A 26,604-nucleotide genomic window follows, 5' to 3' on the forward strand; every position below is an offset into this window, starting at 1 on the left:
GTTGCCAGGAAGGGTTAAACCCCTGGGAGTCATGTCCCACTTCGAGAGGGGGAGGGCAGTGAATTTGCTTGTCATGTTGGCTGAGAGAGAGACAGACCACATCTGAGCAACAAAAGAGGTTCTGTGGTGGTTACACTTAGGCCTGATTTTAAGTAGGCTTTGCCTATCCTTTGCGTGGATAATTTTCATATGAACAAACCCCAAGATTGAGGACTCAACCTATTGAATTGTTTGTCCTCACTGCTTGCAAGAATATCCGGCCTTTTCCAAATGGGAAAGTTGAATTTTCCCCCTTTCTCACCATTCCCCCAAGGGGATTTTGCAAATACTTTTATATTCACTGTTCAAATCACTCTGGGATTTATCGGGGCATCACCCTGGACAAACCTACAAAATCTTATGCCCTATTCAAGATTGAACTGGGTTTTTTAAGGATGATTAGAAATTTATCAGGAGAAACCGAACCCAAGTAGAGGATAAACAGGAAAAAGGATTATGAAAGTAAAGATACAAAAATGAGGAAATAATAGGTGATCAAAGGGCTGAAAGAAGTGGATTAGAACTTAAGGGGGCATTTACCTTGAAGCACAGTAAGGACATAATTTCCTCTGAAATAATTGATGTTCCAAGTCAGCTCTTGGAGGGGTTGGGTCAGGGCATCCCAAAAACCAGAAGACATGACAGGAATGGAGTTAGACATGAATTTTAATTAGGATTTAGAAATAGGAAAGGATCTTCCATAGTGGTGGCCAGCCATTGAAAATGGAAGTTAATGCTTTGCAAAGAAGGATGGTGACGTGTGAGGGCTTATAAGTGTTCAGGTCAAAGCAATTTCATAGACTGTAACAGAGGTTTAGGACAAGGGAATAAGAGCAGTGTTTCAGCAGGTTAGGCAAGAGTGTGAGAACAAAGTTTCAGTAGGGTTCCCTGACACAGAGGTTTGGAGTTTTATCAACAATGGTCAAGGGCGTTTTCAAATGCCTTGTTTATGATTTAGTTTACACATTCTTTTTTCCCCTGAAGCAGTTTGATGACCTTTGCTATCTGTCCTGGTCAAGTAAGCAGCTGCATGCAATGACCTGCTCTCAATATGGAGGCAAATGCTGTCAGTATAGAGGGGAATCCCAGGCCCTGAATCCCCACAGTTGATAATGAGGGATTAGTGAAGTTATTGATAAGGTTGGAAAAGTGATGGACTTTTATTTAGTGTTATGAGATGTAACAGGAATGCTCCTAACAATAAATAAGAGAATACACAGCTAATGTTAGCTTAAACAAATAAAAGACATTCTCATATTAGAAGTTAAGAAGTAGGCAGGTTTTGGCTTGGATTTTGTGGCTCTGTTACATCAGATTCTAGGTTGACTGTTCTGCTGTTCTCTTTCCTTATGCTTTTTCTTCATGCTTCTTGTCTCATGGTTTCAAAAATCTTCCAGCTCTGGGCACTATAGCCACATTAAAGGAAGAAAGAAAGAGAAGAGAAATAGCACCAGTCCCATCTCACTCATTTATCAAGAAAGTAAAAGCTTTTCCAGAAGTCTTCCACTTTCCTGTATATTTCTACTTTCATCTGGGAAAACAAAATATTTTATTTCCAAGCCTCTATTAATGGAAAAAGATAAGGGAACAGAGTTAGTCAGACCCTTGCAAATGTCCAGTGCATGAAAGTAGCTTATCCTTTCAAAAAAAGAAGGGGAAGATCGGATTATTGTCTTTTCCTCTCCCAGCTCTGTCTACATATACTCTTGCAACCGATCCATTTGTTTTTCCAAACCCTAGCCAGAATGATCTTTAAAAAAAAAATTATTTGATCACATCCTTCTCTGCTTAAAAACCCTTCAATGTATTTGCCTTGGACTTAAGATAAAGGTTAAAATCTTTCTGTAATGGTTTGCCTGGAGACCTTCCTCTGCTTATCTACATAAAAACAAACAAAAATAACAAATCCATCTTCAGGAGTCTCAAAGAAAAATATAGTTATTTATATCATCTTCTCCAGATCATCTAAAGTGAGTCACATCTAAACAATTCTACTTTTACCGCTTGGCATCTCTTTTAGACAGTGTGGGTAGGCATTAGTAGTGTGCTGATAAATGTATAACTATCTGCTCTGGGGCAAGGGAATACAATAGGGCAGTGCAAAGGTGGTTCAGTGGCAGAATTCTTGCCTGCCATGAGGAAGATGCAGGTTCAATTCCTGGAGCCTGCCCCATGGCCAAAAAAAAAGGTCTTACAATGGGTTTACACCCACTGGATTGGATTAAATTTGAGATCATGTTTTTCTGAGGAACATACAGCTTCAAACCATCAAAGATAGAAAATAAAAACACAGCAACAAAAATGAATACCTTGTATAATTTCATAGTTAAACTTGACAGGGCTGGGGAAGGAATCAATTAATGGGAAGATCAATCAGTAGGAACTTCCTAAACTAAAACACAAAGAAATAAAATAATGAACAAAATAGAAAAGAACATCCAAGGATTGTGGGACAATATTAAAATATGCAAAACTGAAATATCAGAAATAGAACGATGAGACAACAGGGTAGAAGAAATATTTGTAATAACACCAGAGAACATTCCAAGATTAATGACAAACACCAAACCACACATACAAAAAGCTTGAGAGACCATGAAGCACTATAAATAATTTTAAAATCTAGAAGTACCATATTCAACTGTAGACCACCATAGACAAAGGAAATTTAGGATGCCAGAGAGGAAAACCAATACCTTATTTATAGGAGAACAAGGAATAAAGTACAGTGGACTTTTTACCAGAAGTCATATTAAGCAAGAAGGAGTAGAATGAAATGTCTAAAGTTTTGAAAGAAAAAACTTCCAGCCGACAATTCTATGTCCAGCAGAATTAATGGTGAACTCTAAGTTAAACCATGGACTTTAACTAATAGTGTAATTATAAAAGTGTGCCATCATCAATTGTAACACGTTCCACATCAATACAAGATTTTGGTGGTGGGATGCTATATGGGAAGCCTGTATTTTATGCATGATTGTTCTGTAAACTCACAACTTCTCTAATAAAGAAAAAAGGCAGAAGGAGTGAAAGAGAAATAAAGAAATAAAGACGAACAGTCCCTGAGGATATTCATTGCAAGTGGGCCTTCTCTGCAAGAAATATTGAAAGAGTAGATCAGAGAGAAAGAGCTTTGGAGAAGGAATAAATAAAGGTAAAATAAAATACTTTCTTTTCTCACTCTAAATATTTTCTAAAAGACAACTAAAGTAGTAACAGTAACAATGTTTTGGGTGCTTAAAGATTTAAACAGTGATATGAGTGACAGTAATGTTATAAGGGTGAGAGGGAGGAATTGTACCTATGCTATATGTAAAGTATTACAGTGTTATTTGAATGTGGATGCAGATTATTTTAAAATGTATATTGTAAACCCCAGGGCTACCACTAAAAGAATTTTAAAAAGAAATATAAGTGATATGCTAAGAGAGGAGATAAAAGGACTTAAAATGTACAATTTAAATGACAAGAAGTAGGAAAAGGAAAGAAAGACCAAAGAACGAAAGAAACAAATAGGAAATTATTATAAAGATGTAGATTTTAATCTAAGTGTACCAATAATTGCTTTAAACTTGAGATGGTCTAAATATACAAGTTAAAAGACAGAGATTATCAGACTGAGCAAAAATACAGGACCCTGCAATATGTTATCTATTAGAAAGCCACTTTAAATACAATGACCCAGATAGATTAAAAGTAAAAGAATGGAGGGTGGGCAACAATGGCTTAGTGGCAGAGTTCTCGCCTGCCATGCTGGAGACCCCCTATAGCCCGCCCATGTCAAAAAAAAAGTAAAAGGATGAAGACAGATATAAAAGGCTAACACTAACTAAAAGAAAGCTGATGTTGTTATAATAATTTCAGACAAAGTACACTTCAGAACAAGGAAGATTTTTCAGACATGAAAACAGACATAATGATAAAGGGATCAGTTCTGCAAGAAAAGTTAAGTCTTTTATGCACCTATCAACAAAGCATCAGAATACATGAGGAAAAAATTGATAGAATTGAAAAGAGAAATAAAGATCCACTATTATAACTGGAGATTTCATCACCCTTCTTTCAGTAATTAATAGATTAAACAGGCATAAAATCAGTAAGTGTAACTTGAGCAGTATCAACTGACTTTATCTAGTTGATATTAGTAGAATTCTGCATCCAGCACTATAAGATTACACATTCTGCACAAACACACATGTATATTTACCAAACAGACCATGTTCTAAGCCATAAAATATACTTGAACAAATTTAAAAGAGTAGAAATCATACAAAATATGTGCTTAGACCACAATGGAAATAGACTAGAAATCAATCACAGAAATATAGTTGAAAAGTTCCTAAATATTTGTAAGTTAAACAAAACAACTCTAAATACACACGAGTCAAAGAAGTTTCAAGAGAAATTTAAAAATACTTTGAACTAACTGAAATAAAAATGTACTTTATCAAAAGTCATGAGGTACAGCTAAAGCGCTACTTAAAAGGGAAATTTATAGTGCCAAATACATAATTTAGAAAAGAAGAAAGAACTAAAATTAATAACTTACCCTTCCACCAGAAAATGATAGTAAGAAGAGGAGAACAAACGTAAAGCAAGCAAAAGAAAGGAAGTAAATTTAGAGCAGAAATCAGTGTAATTGAAAACAGAGAAACAATAGAGAAATAAATTAAACCAAAATTGATAATCATCTAATTAGGCTAACCAGTAAAAAAAAAGAAAAATGGTACAAATTGCCAACTTAAGGAAGGAAAGAATTCTTATCACTAATGATCCCATAGGCCTAAAAGAATAATAAGGAAATAGTGTGAACAACTCTGACCATGAATTTGATAACAACCAAAACTAAAGGAGAAGTACTCCAAAGAGTTCTATTTTTATTTAAGAAAAATGAACTAGTAGTGTAAAAACTTCCCAAAAAGGCAAACACCAGGCCCAAATGGTTTCAAAAGAAATGCCATTTTATACAGTCTATTCCAGATGACTAGGTTGGAACATTTCCCAGCTCATTTTATGAGGCCAGTATTACCTTAATAACAAAACTAAGTAAAGACCTTTCAGTAAAAGACAACCACAAGTCAATAGCTCTTATGAACATTAATTTTTTTTAACTTTTTTTTGTTGTGAAATATAGCATATATACAAAAAGGCAATACATTTCTAAGTACATTTTAATAAGTAGTTATACAACAGATTTTAAAATTTGGTATGCTTTACAGTTCCATTATTTTTTGTTTTTTCTTCTAGCTGCTCCAAGACAGAAATATCAATAAAATGAAACAGTAGTCATACTCATTTGTTAAATCCTATCTTTTCTTTTATACTCCTCTTTAAATAACATATATACATAAAAGCAATAAATTTCAAAGTAGATTGCAACAAATTAGTTGTAGAACTAATTTCAGAGTTTAGTATGGATTACAGTTCTACAATTCTGGGGTTTTAATTCTAGCTGTTCTAAGCTACTGGAGGCTAAAAGAAATATCAGTATAATAATTCAGCACACATACTCATTTGTTAAACCCGACATTCTCTGTATAATTCCACCATCAGCTTTGCTCTTTCTCCTACTCTTTAGGGGTATTTGGGCCATGCCCATTCTTACTTTTTCATGTTAATCCAATTCCTTTTTAATACTGGAAGTATTCCATGGTATGGATATACTGCAGTTTGTTTGCTTATCCACGGAAGAGCATTTGAGTAGTTCTCAGATTTTGGTTATTACAGTAAAGCTGCTAGGAACTTCGTGTACAAATTCCTGTCTGATAATAAGTCTTCATTTCTCTGGAATAAATGCCTCAGAATGTAAATGCTGGGTCATATGGAAGCCCACTTCTAGTTTTTTTGTTGTTATTTTTGAACTTTTTTATTGTATTGTATAACATATATACAAAGCAAAGAAATAAAAAAGCAGTAGCTTTCAAAATCAATTTCTTGAACATCAATTTTGAAACTCTTAATCTTTTCAAAATCTAAATACATTATGACTAAATGGGGTTCATTGCAGGAATGCAAGCCTGGTTCAGTATTTATAAATCAGTCAATGTAATTTATCAGACTAAGCAGGCCAAGTAAGAAAAATCATATAGTCTATCAGAAGATGCAGAAAAAGCATTCCACGACATTCAGTATCCATTCATAATATTTAAAACTCAAAAGACAAGAGAACTTCGTTAACCTAATTAAGGGTATATTTGAAAAACCAAAGCTCAGATAGTATTTAATAGTGAAAGAATGTATATTTCCCTCCTATGATCTGGAAGTAGGACCTTCTTATTCAATACTGTATTGCATATCTTGAATAGTACAATAAGGCAGGAAATGGAAATTAAAGTTAGACATATTGGAAAGGAAAAAATAAAATTATCACTGACTCTCTCTTTGTCTATATAGAAAATTCCTTAGGAATCTACAGAAACTACTGGCATGAATAAGCATGCTTCCCTCGTGGTTACAGAATACAAGGTTAATGTATAAAACTCAATTGCTTTTTATAAATCATCATTAAACAATTGGAATTTGACATTTAAAAAACTATCACTTAATCTCACTGTGCTTCATTTTCTTCATTGATAAAGTGAAAAGTGTGGACTAAATATACCTTAAATTCCTTCCAAGTATATAATACATTTACTTTTTTTACTTTTTATATCTATCTTATGTGGGAGTTACTGGTTTAAATTGTATCTTTCACTCATTTTTAAATTTTATTGCACGCAAAAAAAGAAAATTTAAAGAACATTTTAAAAAAGAAAAGAATCACCCAATATTATAAAATATTCTGTTTCCATATGCAGAAGTATTTTACATTGTTATTGCCATAATATAGATCCTGTTTCAGATTTTTTTATCACTTAATATTTTAACATAAATATTTTTCTATGGTGATAGTTTTTATTTTATGTAATTAACCATTTAATATTCATAGATATGTGTACCATAATTTATTTAGCCAATCTGATTGTGAATGATTGGTGTTTGCTATTAGTATCTTGTATTTTTTTAGAGGTGTTTTTCTCATGCTCTTGACTTTCTTGAAAGAGGGATCTGAGCCTGTTATAGGAAAATGAATGTTGCTAAGTCTTCTTCTCCCTATAAAGCTATTCAAGCTTCACCCATCCCAAAGCCTTATCGACCATGGCTTCATTCCCTGCTGTTTACAGAAAACATTGAATGCGACCCTGTATACCTTGCCATGGGTCTTTATTATTCACACAACCAAATCCAAACTTCCCCAGCCATGAAGTGCTATCCTCAAAGACATTTTCTTGGTACTCTGACTTGCATAAAGGTTTGCAGCTGATCCTTACCAATGTATAATTGATCCCACTTCATTCCTATATACAACTAGAACTTCCATTGGAATTCTCCAGCTCCTGGTGAAGATGATCGGAAATGAGCTATAATCTAAATTAAAAGACAACTAATAAGAAGACTAAAAGAAGAAAAAAAGAGCTTTGTAGAAAATACCCAATTAAGAAGAATATGGTATTCTGAGGCCACAATAAGCAACTCATCTTGACAGATGCCAACACTCACTCACCCCAGTCTCCCTGTTAATTTATGGGATAATTGTAATGGGGTGCCCTTGATGTTATGATCGGTATGAGACTGGAGTAAGATTAATAAATGGACAAATGAGACTGTTTTGGGGTTGTAAGATCCAGTTTGGCTTCTGAGGGGTTGAATAGACCTCATTTCACAATATGGCCCATTCCTTAATCATATAAAGTCATCCCTAATGGTATTTTGGTAACTGCAATGGAATGTGCAAATTGAAAACAGCAATTAGTAAATGATTTTCATTAAGTCATGTCTTTTAGATTTACGAGTTGTAAGGGAAACACCTGAAAAAATTGTAACCAAAGAAGACTTGGAGAAGAATATAGAGATAATACTCACAGAGACAGAAACACTAAGATTTTTTGACCTGCCAACAGTCGTGGTTTCTGTAGAAGCTGAAGAAGCTGAAAAAGTGAAGTATGTATGACTGAATTGTCTACATTGTTTCTGTAATTCAAACTTTAAATCAGAGGGTCTTATCCTTGTTTCTTTGAATGTTCTTTGAGGATTTTTGGATATACACTTGGAATGTATGTGCTTTGTGAAATTATTTGTGAAGTTATGTCTTTATGTTTTATGTATATTTTTCTAGAAGAAGAGCCAAAGCTTTAACATATTCTTTACAAGGTAGGTGAGCTATCAAGACAAATAAAAGAAATGAAAGAAGCTACTCAGTCTCAATATAAATTTTAATTATTTTTTCTTTTATGTATATTTAAATTATTTTCAATTTAAAAAAAAAGGACTGACATTTTCACATTCAAAACTTAAGGGAGTGTACACGGGTGGTTCAGTGGTAGAATGCTCACCTTACATGCAGGAAATCATGGTTCAATTCCCAGACCATGCACCCCCCCAAAAAAAAAACTTAAGGGAAAATGTGTTATGTGGAAATAAATGAATTTAATATTTCAGAGAAGAATTTATATTTATTTTTAAATTAACAGAAGTGTTTATGTTGTATTCAGATTAAACTCAAATATCATTATTTAATTTATACCATTATAAAAATTTATGACTAAAATAATTTTAGGGCATTATCCCTTCTCATATATGAACTATTATAGAAAATTGTTTGGGCTATTGAAATAAAAGCAGAATATATGTAAGAACTATCATGCTGCTGTACAATTAGATCCTGAATAATATACTTTCTTTTTATTTATTAGAGAAATTTTAGATTTACAAAAAAGATTCATCAAATAGTTTCCATATATTACTCTATTATTAACACTTTTCATTACTGTGGTACATTTGTTACAATTAATGAACATTTTTATAATTGTACTCTTAACTGTAGTGTGTGGTTTACATTAGGTTTCATTGTGTTGTACAGTGCTATGGATTTATTTATTTATTTATTTTATTCTAGTAACATATATTCAATCTAAGATTTCCCCTTTTAACCACATTCAAGTATGTAATTCAGCATGGTTAATTATGTGCATGATATTGTGCTACCATCACCACCATCCATTACTAGAACTTTCCATCACCCAAATACAGACTATGTACAATTTAATCATTCACTCTCCATTCCCTACACCCACTCTGGACCCTGGAGTGTTTCTAGTTTCTAACTCCATGAAATTTACTTATTCTAATTATTTCCCATCAGTCAGTTAATACAATTTTGTGCTTTTGTGTTTGCCTTATTTCAATCAACATGATATCTTCAAGGTTCATTCATGGCATTGTGTAGCAACACTTCATTCCCTTTTATTGCTGAGTAATATTCCAACATATGTAGATACCAATTTTATTTTCTATTCATCAGTTGATGGAAACTTGGGTTGCTTCTTTTTTGCAATTGTAAATAGTGCTGCTATGTATACCACTATGCAAGTATCTGTTCAAGTCCCTGCTTTCAGTGTTTTTTTTATGTATACCCAAAAGTGGGATAGCCAGGCTGTATGATAATTCTGTACTTCTGAAGGAACCGCCAAACTGTCTTCCACAGTAGATGCTGCACCATTTTACATTCCCACAAACAAGGGTTCCTGTTTCTCCACATCCTCTCCAACACTTATAGTTTTCTGTTTTGTTAATAATAGACATATTTGAAATGGCTAATAATGTTGAGAATTTCTCATATGCTTTCTGGTCATTTGAGTATCTTCTCTGAGGAAATGTCTTTTCAGGTCTTTTAACCATTTTTTAATTGTGTTGTTTGTCTTTTTGAGGTTGAATTACAGTTTTTTTTTTAAATATATTCTAGATGTTAAACATTTATTGGATATATGATTTCCAAATATTTTCCCCCATTGTGTAGGATGTATTTTTACTTTCATGTAAAGTGCTTTGATGCACAAAAGTTTTTCATTTTGATAAGACCCCATTTGTCTATTTTTTTCCTTTTGTTGCTTGTGCTCTCTGTGTAAAGTGTTAAGAAACTACTGCTTCAGGATCCTGAAGATGCTTCCCTATGTTTATTCTAGGATTTTTATAGTTCTGCTCATTATATTTAGGTCATCAATCCATTCTGAGTCGATTTTTATATATGGTGTGAGGTAGAGGTCCCCCTTCATTGTTTTACACTTGGACATCTAGTTTTCTTAGCACCAGTTTGTGAAGGGACAGTTCTTTCCTCATTGAGTCTATTCAGCACCTATATCAAAAAACAGTTGGAAAAGCCTGAGGATTGATTTCTGAAATCTCAATTCAACTCCATTGGTCTGAATAAATTTCCTTCAGGCAGTATGATGCTGTTTTGATTATTGTGGCTTTGTATAAATTATAAGACTGGGAAATGTGAGTTTTTCAACTTTGATCTTTTTCGAGATGGCTTTGGCTATTTGGGACCCTTTACCCTTCCATATGAATTTGATGTTTGGCTTTTCCATTTCTGCAAAGAAGACTGTTGGAATTTTTATTGGAATACTGTTGATTCTATAAATTGCTTTGGGGAGAATTGACAACAATATTTAGTCTTCCAATCCATGAACATGGAATATCCTTCCAATTACGTAGGTCTTCTTTGATTTCTTTTAGAAGTTTTATAGTTTTCTGGGTACAAGTCCTTTATATCTGTGGTAACATTTATTCCTAGATATTTGATTCTTTTAGTTGCTCTTGTAAGTGGAATTTTTCTTGACTTCTCCAGATTATTAGTGTATAGAAACACTGATGATTTTGGGGTGTTGGTCTTGTACCCCACCACTTTGCTGAATATGTTTATTAATTCTAGTGGGTTTGTAAGGATTTTTCAGGATTTTCTGTTTATGAGATCACATGATCAGCAAACAGGGAAAATTTTACTACTTTCCAATTTAGATGTCTTTTACTTAATTTACTTGCCAAATTATTCTACTTGGAATTTCCAGTAAACTGTTGAATAACTGTGTTGACAGTGAATATCTTTATCTTCTTTCTGATCTTAGAGCGAAAGCTTTCAAACTTTTACCATTGAATATAATGATAACTATGAGTTTTTCATATGTTCTGTTTATCATATTGAGGAAGTTTCCTTCTAATCCTAATTTTCTAGGTATTTTTATCAAGAGGGGGTGCTGTATTGTGTCATATATGTTTTCTGCGTCAGTTGGGATGATCATGTGTTTTTTCCCTTCATTCTTTTTATGTGATGATTTTAACCACCCTTGCAAATCTAGGATGAATTCCTCTTAATTATGTTGTATAATTATTTTAATGTGGTGTAGTATTTGGTTTGCTAGTATTTCAATGAGGACAATTGCATCTGTATTTTTAAGGAATATTGCTCTACAATTTCCTTTTCTTATGGTATGTTTATCTTGCTTTAGTATGAGGGTGATGTTGACCTCACAGAATGAGTTAGGGAGTTTTACTTGTGTTAATAACTATTTTTCTTGGAATGTTTGTTAAAATTCACCTGTGAATCCATGTGGTATTGGGATTTTCTTTGTTGGGAGGGTTTTTATTAATAACTCAGTTGCATTTCTAGTTATTGGTTTAGTGAGATCTTCTTTTTTGAGTCAATATAGAGACTTTGTATCTTTTTAGGAATTTGTCTCTTTCATCTAGGTTATCTAATTTGTTGGCATAATAGTTGTTCATAATATCCTCCTATACCTATTTTTATTTCTGTGGAATCATAGTAATGTCCTCCTTTTCATTTCTCATTTTATTTATTTGTGCCTTCTCTTTTTTTTACCTTGTCATCTTTTTTTTTTTTTAAAGAACATTTGTTTTTGTTGATTCTTTCTGTTTTTTTATTCTTGATTTTATGTATCTCTGTTCTAATCTTTGTTATTTCTTTCCTTCTGCTGTGGGCTCAGATCACTCATCTTTTTGTAGTTCCTCCAGTTTTGAGGTTATATCTGTGATTTGAAATCCTTTCTTTTTTAATATAAACATTTAGATCTATAAATTTCCATCAGCACTGACTTTGCAAGAGCCAAAGTTTTCTTTTATTCTTTTTCTTTAAGGCTTTTTATTAGAGGAGTTTGGGTTTTCAAAATAATCATGCCTAAAATACGGGATTTCTATATATGACCCTGTTATTAACACCTTGTATTGGTGTGGAACATTTGTTACAATTGATATTACATTTTTATAATTGTCCTATTAACTGTAGTCCAGTTGTTTAATTTAGGGTTCACTATTTTGGAGTGTAAGTTCCATGGATTAAAAAATTTTTTTTTTATTCTGTTAACATATATACAATCTAACATTTCCCCCTTTTAATCACATTCAGATATATGTTTTTTAAGTGCTATTAATTATATTCACAGTGTTCTAACACCATCACCACCCATTGGCCAAACTTTTCCATCATTCCAAACAGGAACAGTGTACTTTTTTTTTTTTTTTTTAACATGGGTAGGCACTGGGAAACGATCCCATGTCTCCAGCATGGCAGGCAAGGACTCTACCACTAAGCCATCGTTGCCCACCCAGGAACCCTATACATTTTAAGCCTTAATTTCCCATTGCTTATTCCCACCCCATTCCCTGGTAACCTATATTGTAGATTCTAAGTCTGAATTTGCTTGTTCTAATTGTATTAAATCAGTGAGTTCATATAATAGCTATCATTTGGTGCTGGGCTTACTTCACTCATATCTGTTTGTGTCCTTGTTTTCAATTCTCTTGTATATAAACCTAGCATACTAGAGGGATTTCTGGGTCATTTAGTTGTTCTATACTTAAATTTCTGAGGAACCACCAAACATGTGCAGTTTTCTGTTTTGTCAGTAGTAGCCATAACTTGTGAGTGTGAAGTGGCCAGTGATGTTAAACACCTTTTCATGTGCTTTCTGGCCATTTATATATCTTTTTTGGAGAAATGTCTATTCAAGTCTTTTCCCCATTTTGAAATTGGATCATTTTTCTTTTGTTGTTAAGTTGAAGGATTTCTATATATGTTGGGGATATTAAACTTTTATTGAATATTTGGTTTCCACATATTTTCATCCATTGTGTATGTTGTCACTTGTCTTTCAGGATAAAGTTCTTTAAGGCACATAATTTTTTCATTTTGAGGTACCATTTATTTGTTTCTTCTTTTGTTGCTTGTGCCTTAGGTGTAAAGTCTAAGAAACCATTTCCTAACATGAGGCCCTGAAGATGCTTCCCTATGTTGTCTCTATGAGTTTTATAGTTCTGGCTCTTATGTTTAGTTATTTGACCCATCTTGAGTTGGTTTTTGTTTAAGGTGGGAGGAAGAAGTCCTCCTTTTTTTTTTGCAAATGGAAATCCAGTTTTGCCAGTATAATTTGTCGAAGTGACTGTTCTTTCTCAATTGATCATTGCCCATTTGTCAAAAATCATTTGGCCATAAATGTGAGGGGTCATTTCTGAGCTCTTAGTTCAATTCCATTGTTCTGTATATCTGCTCTTGTGTCAGTATCATGCTGTTCTGATTACTGTGGCTTTGTAATTAGGTTTTAAGATCAGTAAGTGTGAGTCCTTCAACGTCATTTTTCTTTTTCAAGATGGCTTTAGCTATTTGGGGCCCTTTATCCATCATCTAAATTTGATGTTTGGCTTGTCCATTTCTGCAAAGAAGGTTGTTGGAACTTTGGTGGGTATTGCACTGAATCTGTAAATTTTGGGAGGTGGGATTGACATCTTAATTATATTTAGTCTTCTAATCCATGAACTCAGAACATCCATCCATTTGTTTAGGTGGCCTTCATTTCTTTCAGCAGTGTTTTGTAATTGTCTGTATACAAGTCTTTTACATCATTGATTAAATATATTCCTAAATATTTGATTCTTGTTGCTATTGTGTCAATGGAATTTTTTTCTTGATTTCTTCTTCCAAATGTTCATTGTTTGTACATGTAAATGCTACTGATTTTTGGGTGTTGGTCTTGTACCCTGCTATTTTGCTGAATTAATTCATGATTTCTAGGAACTTTGTTGTGGCAATGGAGACTTAAGGATATTATACTTCCTCAGAGCTGTGGAGCACAGTTCATGGAAAGGCTGCATTTGCTGAGCTTTGTGGATCTCTGGAAGAAGCTCTTGACACTGTTCCTGATCTTCTTCTGCAGGATACTTTGGAGTCAGTCTACACCCCATTTGTGCATCCCTAGCCCTGTTTTGGCTGTGAAAGTCTGTCTTGCAACCCAGGGTGCCACTCCTCACAGACTTTGGTCTCCAGGCAAAAGCAGCCTGAGATAACAAATCAGTCGTGGTAGACACTCTGGGAAAAAGGCTTCTGGCTTCAAACACCCACCAGTGGGAGGCCTGTCTCCTGGGAAACAGAGGGGGCAACAAAATTGTAAACAGAGGAACTTCGGAACAACTAAAAAGCAAAATCCTGGATAAAATGCAGGCCCAGAAAGATAGGGAAAAATTTTCCTCCTGCATTCACTTTGGGCAGAACTTCCTAATAGTAGGGCTGAAGCTCAAGAAATTTCTGTCTTAGCATCATCTTGCTCCAAAATTAAGAAAAGACCATCTAAAGGAATAAATTGTAATTTACAATATTATAATATATAGTGTGTATCAAAAGAGTATAAGACAAAGAAATATCCGATAAATTTTTATGTGTTGTATTTTCATTTTCATTCACCTCCAGATGTTTCCTAATTCCTCTTTCTTTTTCTGCATGGGCAGGCACCCCTAATTCCTCCTTAATTTCTTCTTTGACCCATGGTTGTTTAAGAGGACATTGTTCAATTTCCACATATTTTTGAATTTTCCATTTCTCCTGGTATTGATTTCTAGCTTCAATCCAATTGTGGTCAAAGAAGGTATATTGTATGAGTTCAACAGTTTTTAACTTGTTGAGACTTGTTTTGTGACCTAACATATGGTCTATCCTAGAGAAGATCCATGCATAGTAGAGAAGAATATGTGTTCTGGTGTGATTGGATGAAGTGTTCTATATATGTCTTTTAGGTCTAACAGATATAATAATAGTGAAAAAGTTTGAAATATTTTGAGAAATAGCAAAATGTGATACAGAGACATGAGGTGAACATGTACTATGGAAAAAAATGGTACTGATAAGGGTTGCAGGGTAGTTCAGTGGTAGAATGCTCGCCTCCGTGGGGAGACCTGGGTTCGATTCCTGAACCCTGCACCCCCCCCCAAAAAAAATGGTACTGATAGACTTACTCAACATAGGTTTTCCAAAAACCTTCAACTTGTGAAAACACATTATCTTCAAAATACAATAAAATGAGGTACAACAAAATTAGATCTATCTGTATTAATATTTGATCCTCAAAGCAATCTTCAGTGTTCTTAGATCAGACGCATCCTGGCTATTAGAAGCAAACACAGATCTCCGGAGAAAAGTACACCCAATTTAAGCTCAATTTAAGTTTGATAAAAACCCCAAACCAACAAAGAAACAAGCCTTTATGAATGACAGCAAATATAAATTGTGACCTGAGGACAATACATAATGCTCTTATACAGAATATAAAATATGAGTGAAATGTTAATAAAATTAAAGAGTTAAACATGGTTAATAGCAATAAGCTATCAAAATGATGAATTAGATTTGGAATAAAAAATCTAAAAGGTACTTTAATATATATGTGTGTATATATATATGTATACACATGTATATATGTGTATATATGATTATTGAAATTAAAAAGTGGACATTGGTTTATTCATTATATTTGACATAACTGAATAGAGAATTAATGAATTGGAGAAATAGATCTGGGTAAATTACAGAGACTAATAAATGAAGCTTAGAGAAATGAGATATAAAATATGAAAGAAAAGAAAGATGATGACAAAGAAATGAAGACCTAATATAAATCTAATTGTTGTTTCAGAAGGGCAGAATAGAAACAACGGAGGAAAGGTACTATTCAAATAGAGAGTAACAAGTTGTCCGAACTTTTTAAACACATGATTCTGCAGAAATATAAATTTAAAAAAATCCATAGAAAAGAAATATGCTCAGTGAATTGTACTGACTCTCCATAACACCAAATATGAACAAGTGATTTTTTATTTTATTTTTTATACCAAAAAAACACCAAATAAATGCAAACATTCCTATTTTAACCATTCCATTCTACATATATAATCAGTAATTCACAATGTCATCACATAGTTGCATATTCATCATCATGATCATTTCGTGGAATATTTGCATCTATTCAGAAAAAGAAATAAAACAAAAACAGGAAAAAAAAATTATACATACCATACCCCTTACCCCTCCCTTTCATTGATCACTAGCATTCCAAACTAAATTTATTTTAACATTTGTTCCCCCTATTATTTATTTTTATTCCACATGTTCTACTCATCTGTTGACAAGGTTGATAAAAGGAGCATCATACACAAGTTTTTCACAATCACACAGTCACACTGTGAAAGCTGTATCATTATTCAGTCATCTTGAAGGAACATGGCTACTGGAACACAGCTCTACATTTTCAGGCAGTTCCCTCCAGCCTCTCCATTACATCTTGAATAACCAGGTGATATCTACTTAATGTGCAAGAATAACCTCCAGGATAACCTCTCGACTCTGGAGTCTCTCAGCCATTGACACTTAGTCTCATTTTACTCTTTCCCCTTTTGATGGAGAAGGTTTTCTCAATCCCTTGATGCTGAGTCTCAGCTCATTCTAGGATTTCTGTCCCACGTTGCCAGGAAGTTCTGCACCCCTGGGAGTCATGTCCCACATAGACAGGGGGAAGGTGGTGAGTTTGCTGCTTGTGGTGGCTGGAGAGAGAGGCCATATCTGAGCAACAAAAGAGGTTCTCTTGGGGGTGAGTCTTAAGCCTAATTTTAAGTAGGCTTGACCTATCTTTTGTGGAGTTAAGTTTCATGTGAACAAACCCCAAGACTGGGGGCTCAGCCTTTAGCTTTGGTCGTCCACACTGCTTGTGAGAATATCAAGAATTCAACTTGGGGAAGTTGAATTTTCCTCCTTTCTCACCATTCCCCGAAGGGGACTTTGCAAATACTTTTTATTCACTGATCAAATCACTCTGGGATTTATTGGGGCATCACTCTGGACAAACCAACAAAATCTCAAAAACAGGCGATTTTTAAAACAAAAGAAAAATGAAAGAAGAAACACAACCTATAATGAAACAATTAAACTGACAGCTTTTTTAGGGATAAAGAAGGTCAAATAATAATCATAGGAAGATATAACAATTCTAAACTTTAATTCTAATGAAACAATCTCAAAGTATATGAAGCAAAAATTGCAAACTTGTTAAGTCTGTTATTAGAACAGTAGATTTAAGCATACCCCTCTCAATTATTGATGTCAATTGAGAAAAAATGAGAACAGACTAAATTTGAACAACTAAACTTGATTTAACAGTCCTGTATAGAACTCTGCACTCAACAGTGAGATTACAGTCTGTAAAAGCCCACAAAGCCCACATGTAACAGTTACAAAAATCATCCATGCAGAAGGCCCTGAAACAAGATCTGAAGAAATTTCAAAAAAGATGGTCTTAGAAATCAAATTCTCTGACCACAGTGCAATGAAGTTAAAAATTAGTAACAAAAATCTCAACTAAGACATACATACACATTCACAAACAATTACATTTTACATTTCTAAGCTCCTCACATATCAAAGAAACAATAGCAGTGAGAATATGCTCAGAATTAAGCAATTATAAGAAATAATACGGACTTATAGGAATACTTGGAAGGAAATTAATATCAACATGTATATATCAAAGTTCATAAAATTTATGAAGAGATAGTAGTAGCATAATGTTGGTGGAGAATAAAAGTAGTAAGGATATTAAGAAGTATACTATAAAAGAATCCTTTGGAAGTAGTTTAATGCTGTCTTTTCCTGTGAATTGATTTTAAACTTTCACTGCACTTTTTGGTACAATCCACATTAATGAAAGTAGTTTTAAGGAAACTTGTGAAGGAAGTAATGTCTATGGAGATAATTAATTTTTGTTAATGAGTTGACTACACTTTAATTCTTTTACAGCCAGAGAAACAGGAAATATGAAACCCTTTGCAGAAACAGAATTGGCAATGACTTATATGTTGAAAGAATGATGCAGACTATTAATGGAGCACCAAAGAACAAAGAAGTTCAATGTGACAAAATCATAATGGAAGACAAAGGTAATCTATGTTTTATTCTGCTTGATAAACAGCATGTTTTGATATCTGTTCTTTGAATCAGTAAATGAAAATTTGCTGAAATACATATAGCAAAAATAGCAATACAGATTTGCTAAGTCATTGTAGTAGCTGAGAAACTGTGACACATAGCTCTCAGAATTTGACAAATAAATTTAAGTAATAATTAAGAATATAGAAGATTTGAATAATGTAATTATCAAGCTTGATTTTTATGTATCCAAAATATCATAGAACTTTGTACTCTTAAAATAGTCTAGAAATATTTATGGAAGCTGATTAATCACTGTGTCACAAAAGATATCAACCACAGCTGATAACATTTAAAATGTGCAAGACACTCTTTTGAGCACTTCACATATATTAACTGTTCTACTACAACAACCCTATAAGGTAGTTACTGTTATTATTTCCCATTTTATAGATGAGGAAGCAGGCAAACATAAGTTAGGTAACTTGCCCAAGGTCATGCACCTAGTATTGAAGACAATGATCCCTCAGATGTTTTGGTTTTAGAACCTGTGCCTTCAAGCACTACACCTGTTGCCTCTCAATGTTTATAAATTAAAAACCTGAACATGCGTAGCCAAAATTCTTTGCATGTAGCCAAAGAAATAATTAGAAGAAAAATTATAATCTTATTTGCCTTTATTCTGCAGCAAAAAATAATAAAAAATTAATTATTGAGTTTAAGAAGTAGAAAAAGGCATAATAAATTTAAAGAATCAGCAGAAGCAATTGTAAAAAGTAAATTCAGAAATGGACATAAAATATAATTTATAAAACCATTAGCTAGTTCTTTAAAAGATTAAAATAGACAAACCAATAGCAAAAAAAGTTTGACCATTTTTTAAAATAAAAGATCATACATCTTGTTGGGGAGAGATTGTTTCCTAATTCTAATATTTCCTTCTGTAAAGGAACATGAATGCATATCTCCATTTCTTTCCACTCTCACACTCATTCCTACCCAGGAGTAGTGTGCAGTTGAAAGCTATTATATAACCCTGAAAAGCCATGTTTTAATCCTGATCCAATCTTATGGGTGCAGACATTTCTTTTAATCCTGATTCAATACTGTAGGAAACTTTTGATTAGTTTATCTCCAAGGAGATGTGGCACTCTCAATTGTGAGTATGATCTTTTGATTAGATGGAGATGTGACTCTGCCTATCTAAGGTAGATCTTGATTAGTTTACTAGAGTCCTTTAAAAGGGGAAACATTTCGAACAAACCTCAGAGCAGATGCAGATGCTTGGAGAACAGCTGCTTCAGAGCTGACATCCCCCAAAGTAGACCCTTACGTTTGGAAATGCAGGGCCCAGCAGACATCGCCATGTGCCTTCTCATGAGATGCTAAGCAAGTCAGAACCCAGAGTTGTGTCATAGAGGAGTTAAGTGAAGGTCCACAGACAGCAAGTGAGCAGTCTCCACAGGGAACAGGCTGAAAGTAATGGAGTCAGGAGCAAGGGACCAGCAGATGCCAGCCACATACCTTCCCAACTGACGGAGGTGTTCTGAATGCCATCAGTCTTTCTTGACAACAAGGTAACCACTTGTTGGTGCCTTAGTTTGGCATTTTCTCAGCCTTAGAAATGTTAACTTGTAACTTATTAAATTATCTTTTTAAAAGCCATTCCATTTCTGGCATACTGCATTTCAGCAGCTTAGCAAATTAAGATAAATAGTAATGTGAACTTGGGAGCAGAGACATGGACATGCATGATTATTCTCCTGCCTTCCTTCTACTGCTAGTCTGCTGTACAGAATTTGATTGGTTCATGCTGTAGATTTTGTAGGGTTAGTACTCAACAGGCAGAGGCCTGTGGTTAACAAGTTGTACTTAGTAAGTTTGTCTAATTCTAGGGTTTGTGATTAAGAGGCTTATTATTGCTGCATACCTACATTACATCAGCCAACATAAGCTTTCTTTATTAGTAAGGAAGGTGAATTTTGATCTGTCTTATTCCTTGATAGTGTCTTAATTGGTAAGAACTTAGGCCAGACTTTCGGAGAAGATGGCGGCTTAGTAAGACACGCGGGTCTTAGTTCCTCCTCCAGAACAGCTACTAAAGAAATAGAAACATTACAGAACAGCCCCCGGAGCCACGACAGAGACCAAAAAGACAGCGTACCCCATTCTGGAACGGCTGACCGGCTGGGAGAATCCGCGGCGGTGAGATCACCGAGGGGCGCGCGCTTCCCGGGCCAGGGCGGCTGGCGGCCGGAGTCCCTCCCTCCCTCCTTCCCGGGCCGGCTGGGAGAATTGGACAGGCAGTCCCCTCAAGCCACGGCAGCCGGCGCCCCCCCCCATGCGCGGCCCTCCGGACCGGCTGGGAGAATTGGATCGGAGGTCCCGCAAGCCGCGGAGGCTGGCGACCGGGGTCCCTTCCACACACGTGGCTTCCCGGTCCGGCTGGGAACATTGGATAGGCACTCGCCCAAGCCGCGGCGGCCAGCGCCCCCCCCACGCGCGGATTCCCGGGCCAGCTGGGAGATTTGAAACGGAACTCCCCCAAGCTGCTTCGGCTGATGACCCTCCCCCACAGCGAGAGTTTTCCAAAATTAAAGGAGCCACAGTATCTTTTACTGGTGGGTCCCACAGACAGACGAGTGCCACGAGCGCCACATACTGGGCAGGATAAGAAAAACAGAGCCCAGAGATTTCACAGAAAAATCTTTCAACCTGCTGGGTCCCACACCCAGGGAAATCTGATTAAATGCCCAGACGCCAGCAGAAAATGACGGATCACGTTAGGAAAATTGAAGATATGGCCCAGTCAAAGGAACAAACCAGTAGTTCAAATGAGATACAGGAGCTGAGACAACTAATGCTGAATATACGAACAGAAATGGAAAACCTCTTCAAAAACGAAATTGATAAATTGAGGGAGGACATGAAGAAGACATGGGCTGAACAAATACAAGAAATAGAAAATCTGAAAAAACAAATCGCAGAACTTATGGGAGTGAAGGACAAAGTAGAAAAGATGGAAAAAACAATGGATACCTACAATGGTAGATTTAAAGAGACAGAAGCTAGAATTAGTGAACTGGAGGATGGAACATCTGAATTCCAAAAAGAAACAGAAACTATGGGGAAAAGAATGGAAAAATCTGAGCAGGGGATCAGGGAACTGAATGATAATATGAAGCGCACAAATATACGTGTTGTGGGTGTCCCAGAAGGAGAAGAGAAGGGAAAAGGAGGAGAAAAACTAATGGAAGAAATTATCACTGAAAATTTCCCAACTCTTATGAAAGACCTAAAATTACAGATCCAAGAAGTGCAGCGCACCCCAAAGAGAATAGACCCAAATAGGCGTTCTCCAAGACACTTACTAGTTAGAATGTCAGAGGTCAAAGAGAAAGAGAGGATCTTGAAAGCAGCAAGAGAAAAACAATCCATCACATAGAAGGGAAACCCAATAAGACTATGTGTAGATTTCTCAGCAGAAACCATGGAAGCTAGAAGACAGTGGGAAGATATATTTAAATTACTAAAGGAGAAAAACTGCCAACCAAGACGTCTATATCCAGCAAAATTGTCCTTCAAAAATGAGGGAGAAATTAAAACATTTTCAGCCAAAAAGTCACTGAGAGAATTTGTGACCAAGAGACCAGCTCTGCAAGAAATACTAAAGGGAGCACTAGAGTCAGATACAAAAAGACAGAAGAGAGAGGTATGGAGAAGAGTGTAGAAAGAAAGAAAATCAGATATGATATATATAATACAAAAGGCAAAATGGTAGAGGAAAATATTATCCAAACAGTAATAACACTAAATGTTAATGGACTGAATTCCCCAATCAAAAGACATAGACTGGCAGAATGGATTAAAAAACAGGATCCTTCTATATGCTGTCTATAGGAAACACATCTTAGACCCAAAGATAAACATAGGTTGAAAGTCAAATGTTGGGAAAAGATATTTCATGCAGATAACAACCAGAAAAGACCAGGAGTAGCTATACTAATATCCAACAAATTAGACTTCACATGTAAAACAGTTAAAAGAGACAAAGAAGGACACTATCTTCTAATAAAAGGAACAATTAAACAAGAAGACATAACAATCATAAATATTTATGCACCGAATCAGAATGCCCCAAAATACGTGAGGAATACACTGCAAACAATGAAAAGGGAAATAGACACATATACCATAATAGTTGGAGACTTCAATTCACCACTCTCATCAATGGACAGAACATCTAGACAGAGGATCAATAAAGAAATAGAGAATTTGAATATTACAATAAATGAGCTAGACTTAACAGACATTTATAGGACATTACATCCCACAACAGCAGGATACACCTTTTTCTCAAGTGCTCATGGATCATTCTCAAAGATAGACCATATGCTGGGTTACAAAACAAGTCTTAACAAATTTAAAAAGATTGAAATCATACACAACACTTTCTCGGATCATAAAGGAATGAAGTTGGAAATCAATAATAGGCGGAGTGCCAGAAAATTCACAAATACGTGAAGGCTCAACAACACACTCTTAAACAACGAGTGGGTCAAGGAAGAAATTGCAAGAGAAATTAGTAAATATCTCGAGGCGAATGAAAATGAAAACACAACATATCAAAACCTATGGGACGCAGCAAAGGCAGCTAAGAGGGAAATTTATTGCCCTAAATGCCTGTATCAGAAAAGAAGAAAAGACAAAAATTCAGGAATTAACTGTCCACTTGGAAGAACTGGAGAAAGAAGAGCAAACTAACCCCAAAGCAAGCAAAAGGAAAGAAATAACAAAGATTAGAGCAGAAATAAATGAAATTGAAAACATGAAAACAATAGAGAAAATCAATAAGACCAGAAGTTGGTTCTATGAGAAAATCAATAAGATTGATGGGCCCTTAGCAAGATTGACAAAAAGAAGAAGAGAGAGGATGCAAATAAATAAGATCAGAAATGGAAGAGGAGACATAACTACTGACCTCACAGAAATAAAGGAGGTAATAACAGGATACTATGAACAACTTTATGCTAATAAATACAACAATTTAGATGAAATGGACAGGTTCCTGGAAAGGCATGAACAACCAACTTTGACTCAAGAAGAAATAGATGACCTCAACAAACCAATCTCAAGTAAAGAAATTGAATCAGTCATTCAAATGCTTCCTAAAAAGAAAAGTCCAGGACCAGACGGCTTCACATGTGAATTCTACCAAACATTCCAGAAAGAATTAGTACCAACTCTCCTCAAACTCTTCAAAAGAATCGAAGTGGAGGGAAAGCTACCTAATTCATTCTATGAAGCCAACATCACCCTCATACCAAAACCAGGCAAAGATATTACAAAAAAAGAAAACTACAGACCAATCTCTCAATGAATATAGATGCAAAAATCCTCAACAAAATTCTAGCAAATCGAATCCAACAACACATTAAAAGAATTATACATCATGATTGTGCTGGTTTGAAAGGAAGCATGTCCCCTAAGAAAAGCCATGTTTTAATATAAATCCCATTTCTAAAAGGTAGAATAATCCTTATTCAATACTGTATATTTGAAACTGTAATGAGATCATCTCCCTGGTTGATGTGATTTAGTTAAGAATGGTTGTTAAACTGGATTAGGGGATGACATGTCTCCACCCATTTGAGCGGGTCTTGATTAGTTTCTGAAGTCCTATAAAAGGAGAATGAGAGATTCAGAGAGAGTGACACTACGAAGCAGAGAGTCGTTCAGCCAGTGATCTTTGGAGATGAAAAAGGAAGATGCCTCCCGGGGAGCTTCATGAAACAGGAAGCCAGGAGAGAAATCTAGCAAATGACGCCGTGTTCGCCATGTGCCCTTCCAGCTGAGAGAGAAGCCCTGACTGTGTTTGCCACGTGCCTTCTCACTTGACAGAGAAACCCTGAACTTCATCGGCCTTCTTGAACCAAGGTATCTTTCCCTAGATGCCTTTGATTGGACATTTCTTTAGACTTGTTTTAATCGGGACATTTTCTAGGCCTTAGAACTGTAAACTTGCAACTTATTAAATTCCCCTTGTTAAAAGCCATTCCGTTTCTGGTATATTGCATTCCAGCAGCTAGCAAACTAGAACAATGACCAAGTAGGATTCATCCCAGGTATGCAAGGATGGTTCAACATAAGAAAATCAATTAATGTAATACACCATATCAACAAATCAAAGCAGAATAATCACATGATCATCTCAGTTGATGCAGAGAAGGCATTTGTCAAGATTCAACATCCTTTCCTGTTGAAAACACTTCAAAAGATAGGAATACAAGGGAACTTCCTTAAAATGATAGAGGGAATATATGAAAAACCCACAGCTAATATCATCCTCAAAGGGGAAAAATTGAAAACTTTCCCCCTAAGATCAGGAACAAGACAAGGATGTCCATTATCACCACTATTATTCAACATCGTGTTGGAGGTTCTAGCCAGAGCAATTAGACATGAAAAAGAAATACAAGTCATCAAAATTGGAAAGGAAGAAGTAAAACTATCACTGTTTGCAGACGATATGATACTATACATCGAAAACCCGGAAAAATCCACAACAAAACTACTAGAGCTAATAAATGAGTACAGCAAAGTAGCAGGTTACAAGATCAACATTCAAAAATCTGTAGTGTTTCTATACACTAGCAATGAACAAGCTGAGGGGGAAATCAAGAAACGAATTCCATTTACAATTGCAACTAAAAGAATAAAATACCTAGGAATAAATTTAACTAAAGAGACAAAAAAACCTATACAAAGAAAACTACAAAAAACTGTTAAAAGAAATCACAGAAGACCTAAATAGATGGAAGGGCATACCGTGTTCATGGATTGGAAGACTAAATATAGTTAAGATGTCAATTCTACCTAAATTGATTTACAGATTCAATGCAATACCAATAAAAATCCCAACAACTTATTTTTCAGAAATAGAAAAACCAATAAGCAAATTTATCTGGAAGGGCAGGGTGCCCTGAATTGCTAAAAGTATCTTGAGGAAAAATAACGAAGCTGGAGGTCTCATGCTGCCGGACTTTAAGGCATATTATGAAGCCACAGTGGTCAAAACAGCATGGTATTGGCATAAAGATAGATATATCGACCAATGGAATCGAATAGAGTGCTCAGATATAGACCCTCTCATCTATGGACATTTGATTTTTGATAAGGCAGTCAAGCCAGCTCACCTGGGACAGAACAGTCTCTTCAATAAATGGTGCCTAGAGAACTGGATATCCATATGCAAAAGAATGAAAGAGGACCCGTATCTCACACCCTATACAAAAGTCAACTCAAAATGGATCAAAGATGTAAACATTAGGTCTAAGACTATAAAACAGTTAGAGGAAAATGTAGGGAGATACCTTATGAAACTTACAATTGGAGGCGGTTTTATGGACCTTAAACTTAAAGCAAGAGCACTGAAGAAAGAAAGAAAGAAATGGGAGCTCCTCAAAATTAAACACTTTTGTGCATCAAAGAACTTCATCAAGAAAGTAGAAAGACAGCCTACACAATGGGAGACAATATTTGGAAACTACATATCAGATAAAGGTCTAGTATCCAGAATTTATGAAGAGATTGTTCAGCTCAACAACAAAAAGACAGCCAACCCAATTACAAAATGGGAAAAAGACTTGAACAGACACATCTCAGAAGAGGAAATACAAATGGCCAAAAGGCACATGAAGAGATGCTCAATGTCCCTGGCCATTAGAGAAATGCAAATCAAAACCACAATGAGATATCATCTCACACCCACCAGAATGGCCATTATCAACAAAACAGAAAATGACAAGTGCTGGAGAGGATGCGGAGAAAGAGGCACACTTATCCACTGTTGGTGGGAATGTCAAATGGTGCAACCACTGTGGAAGGCAGTTTGGCGGTTCCTCAAAAAACTGAATATAGAATTGCCATACAACCCAGCAATACCACTGCTAGGTATCTACTCAAAGGACCTAAGGGCAAAGACACAAACGGACATTTGCACACCAATGTTTATAGCAGCATTATTTACAATTGCAAAGAGATGGAAACAGCCAAAATGTCCATTAAACAGAGTGGCTAAACAAACTGTGGTATATACATACGATGGAATATTATGCAGCTTTAAGACAGAATAAACTTATGAAGCATGTAATAACGTGGATGGACCTAGAGAACATTATGCTGAGTGAATCTAGCCAAAAACTAAAGGACAAATACTGTATGGTCCCACTGATGTGAACCGACATTCTGAGAATAAACTTGGAATATGTCATTGGTAACAGAGACCAGCAGGAGTTAGAAACAGGGTAAGATAATGGGTAATTGGAGCTGAAGGGATACAGACTGTGCAACAGGACTAGATACAAAAACTCAAAAATGGACAGCACAATACTACCTAATTGTAATGTAAACATGTTAAAACACTGAATGAAGCTGCATCTGAGCTATAGTTTTTGTTTGTTTGCGTCTTTTGTTTTTTTCTTTTTCCTTTT

At 35.2% G+C, this 26,604-nt stretch overlaps 1 protein-coding gene across 4 annotated transcripts in view; it reads left to right on the forward strand.

The window, feature by feature from the left end:
* The window catches only part of DNAI4 (dynein axonemal intermediate chain 4), a 131,706-nt gene that overhangs the window by 40,272 nt on the left and 64,830 nt on the right, over nt 1–26,604 (forward strand). For all 4 annotated transcript variants that reach the window (XM_077120662.1, XM_077120659.1, XM_077120661.1 and 1 more), the window contains 2 exons: nt 7,863–8,019; nt 17,984–18,123. In XM_077120662.1, coding sequence (XP_076976777.1) covers nt 7,863–8,019; nt 17,984–18,123 — 297 coding nt within the window. The remainder of the gene's footprint in view (nt 1–7,862; nt 8,020–17,983; nt 18,124–26,604) is intronic.

This window comes from Tamandua tetradactyla, chromosome 11, assembly GCF_023851605.1.
Source record: "Tamandua tetradactyla isolate mTamTet1 chromosome 11, mTamTet1.pri, whole genome shotgun sequence".
Lineage (NCBI taxonomy): Eukaryota > Metazoa > Chordata > Mammalia > Pilosa > Myrmecophagidae > Tamandua > Tamandua tetradactyla.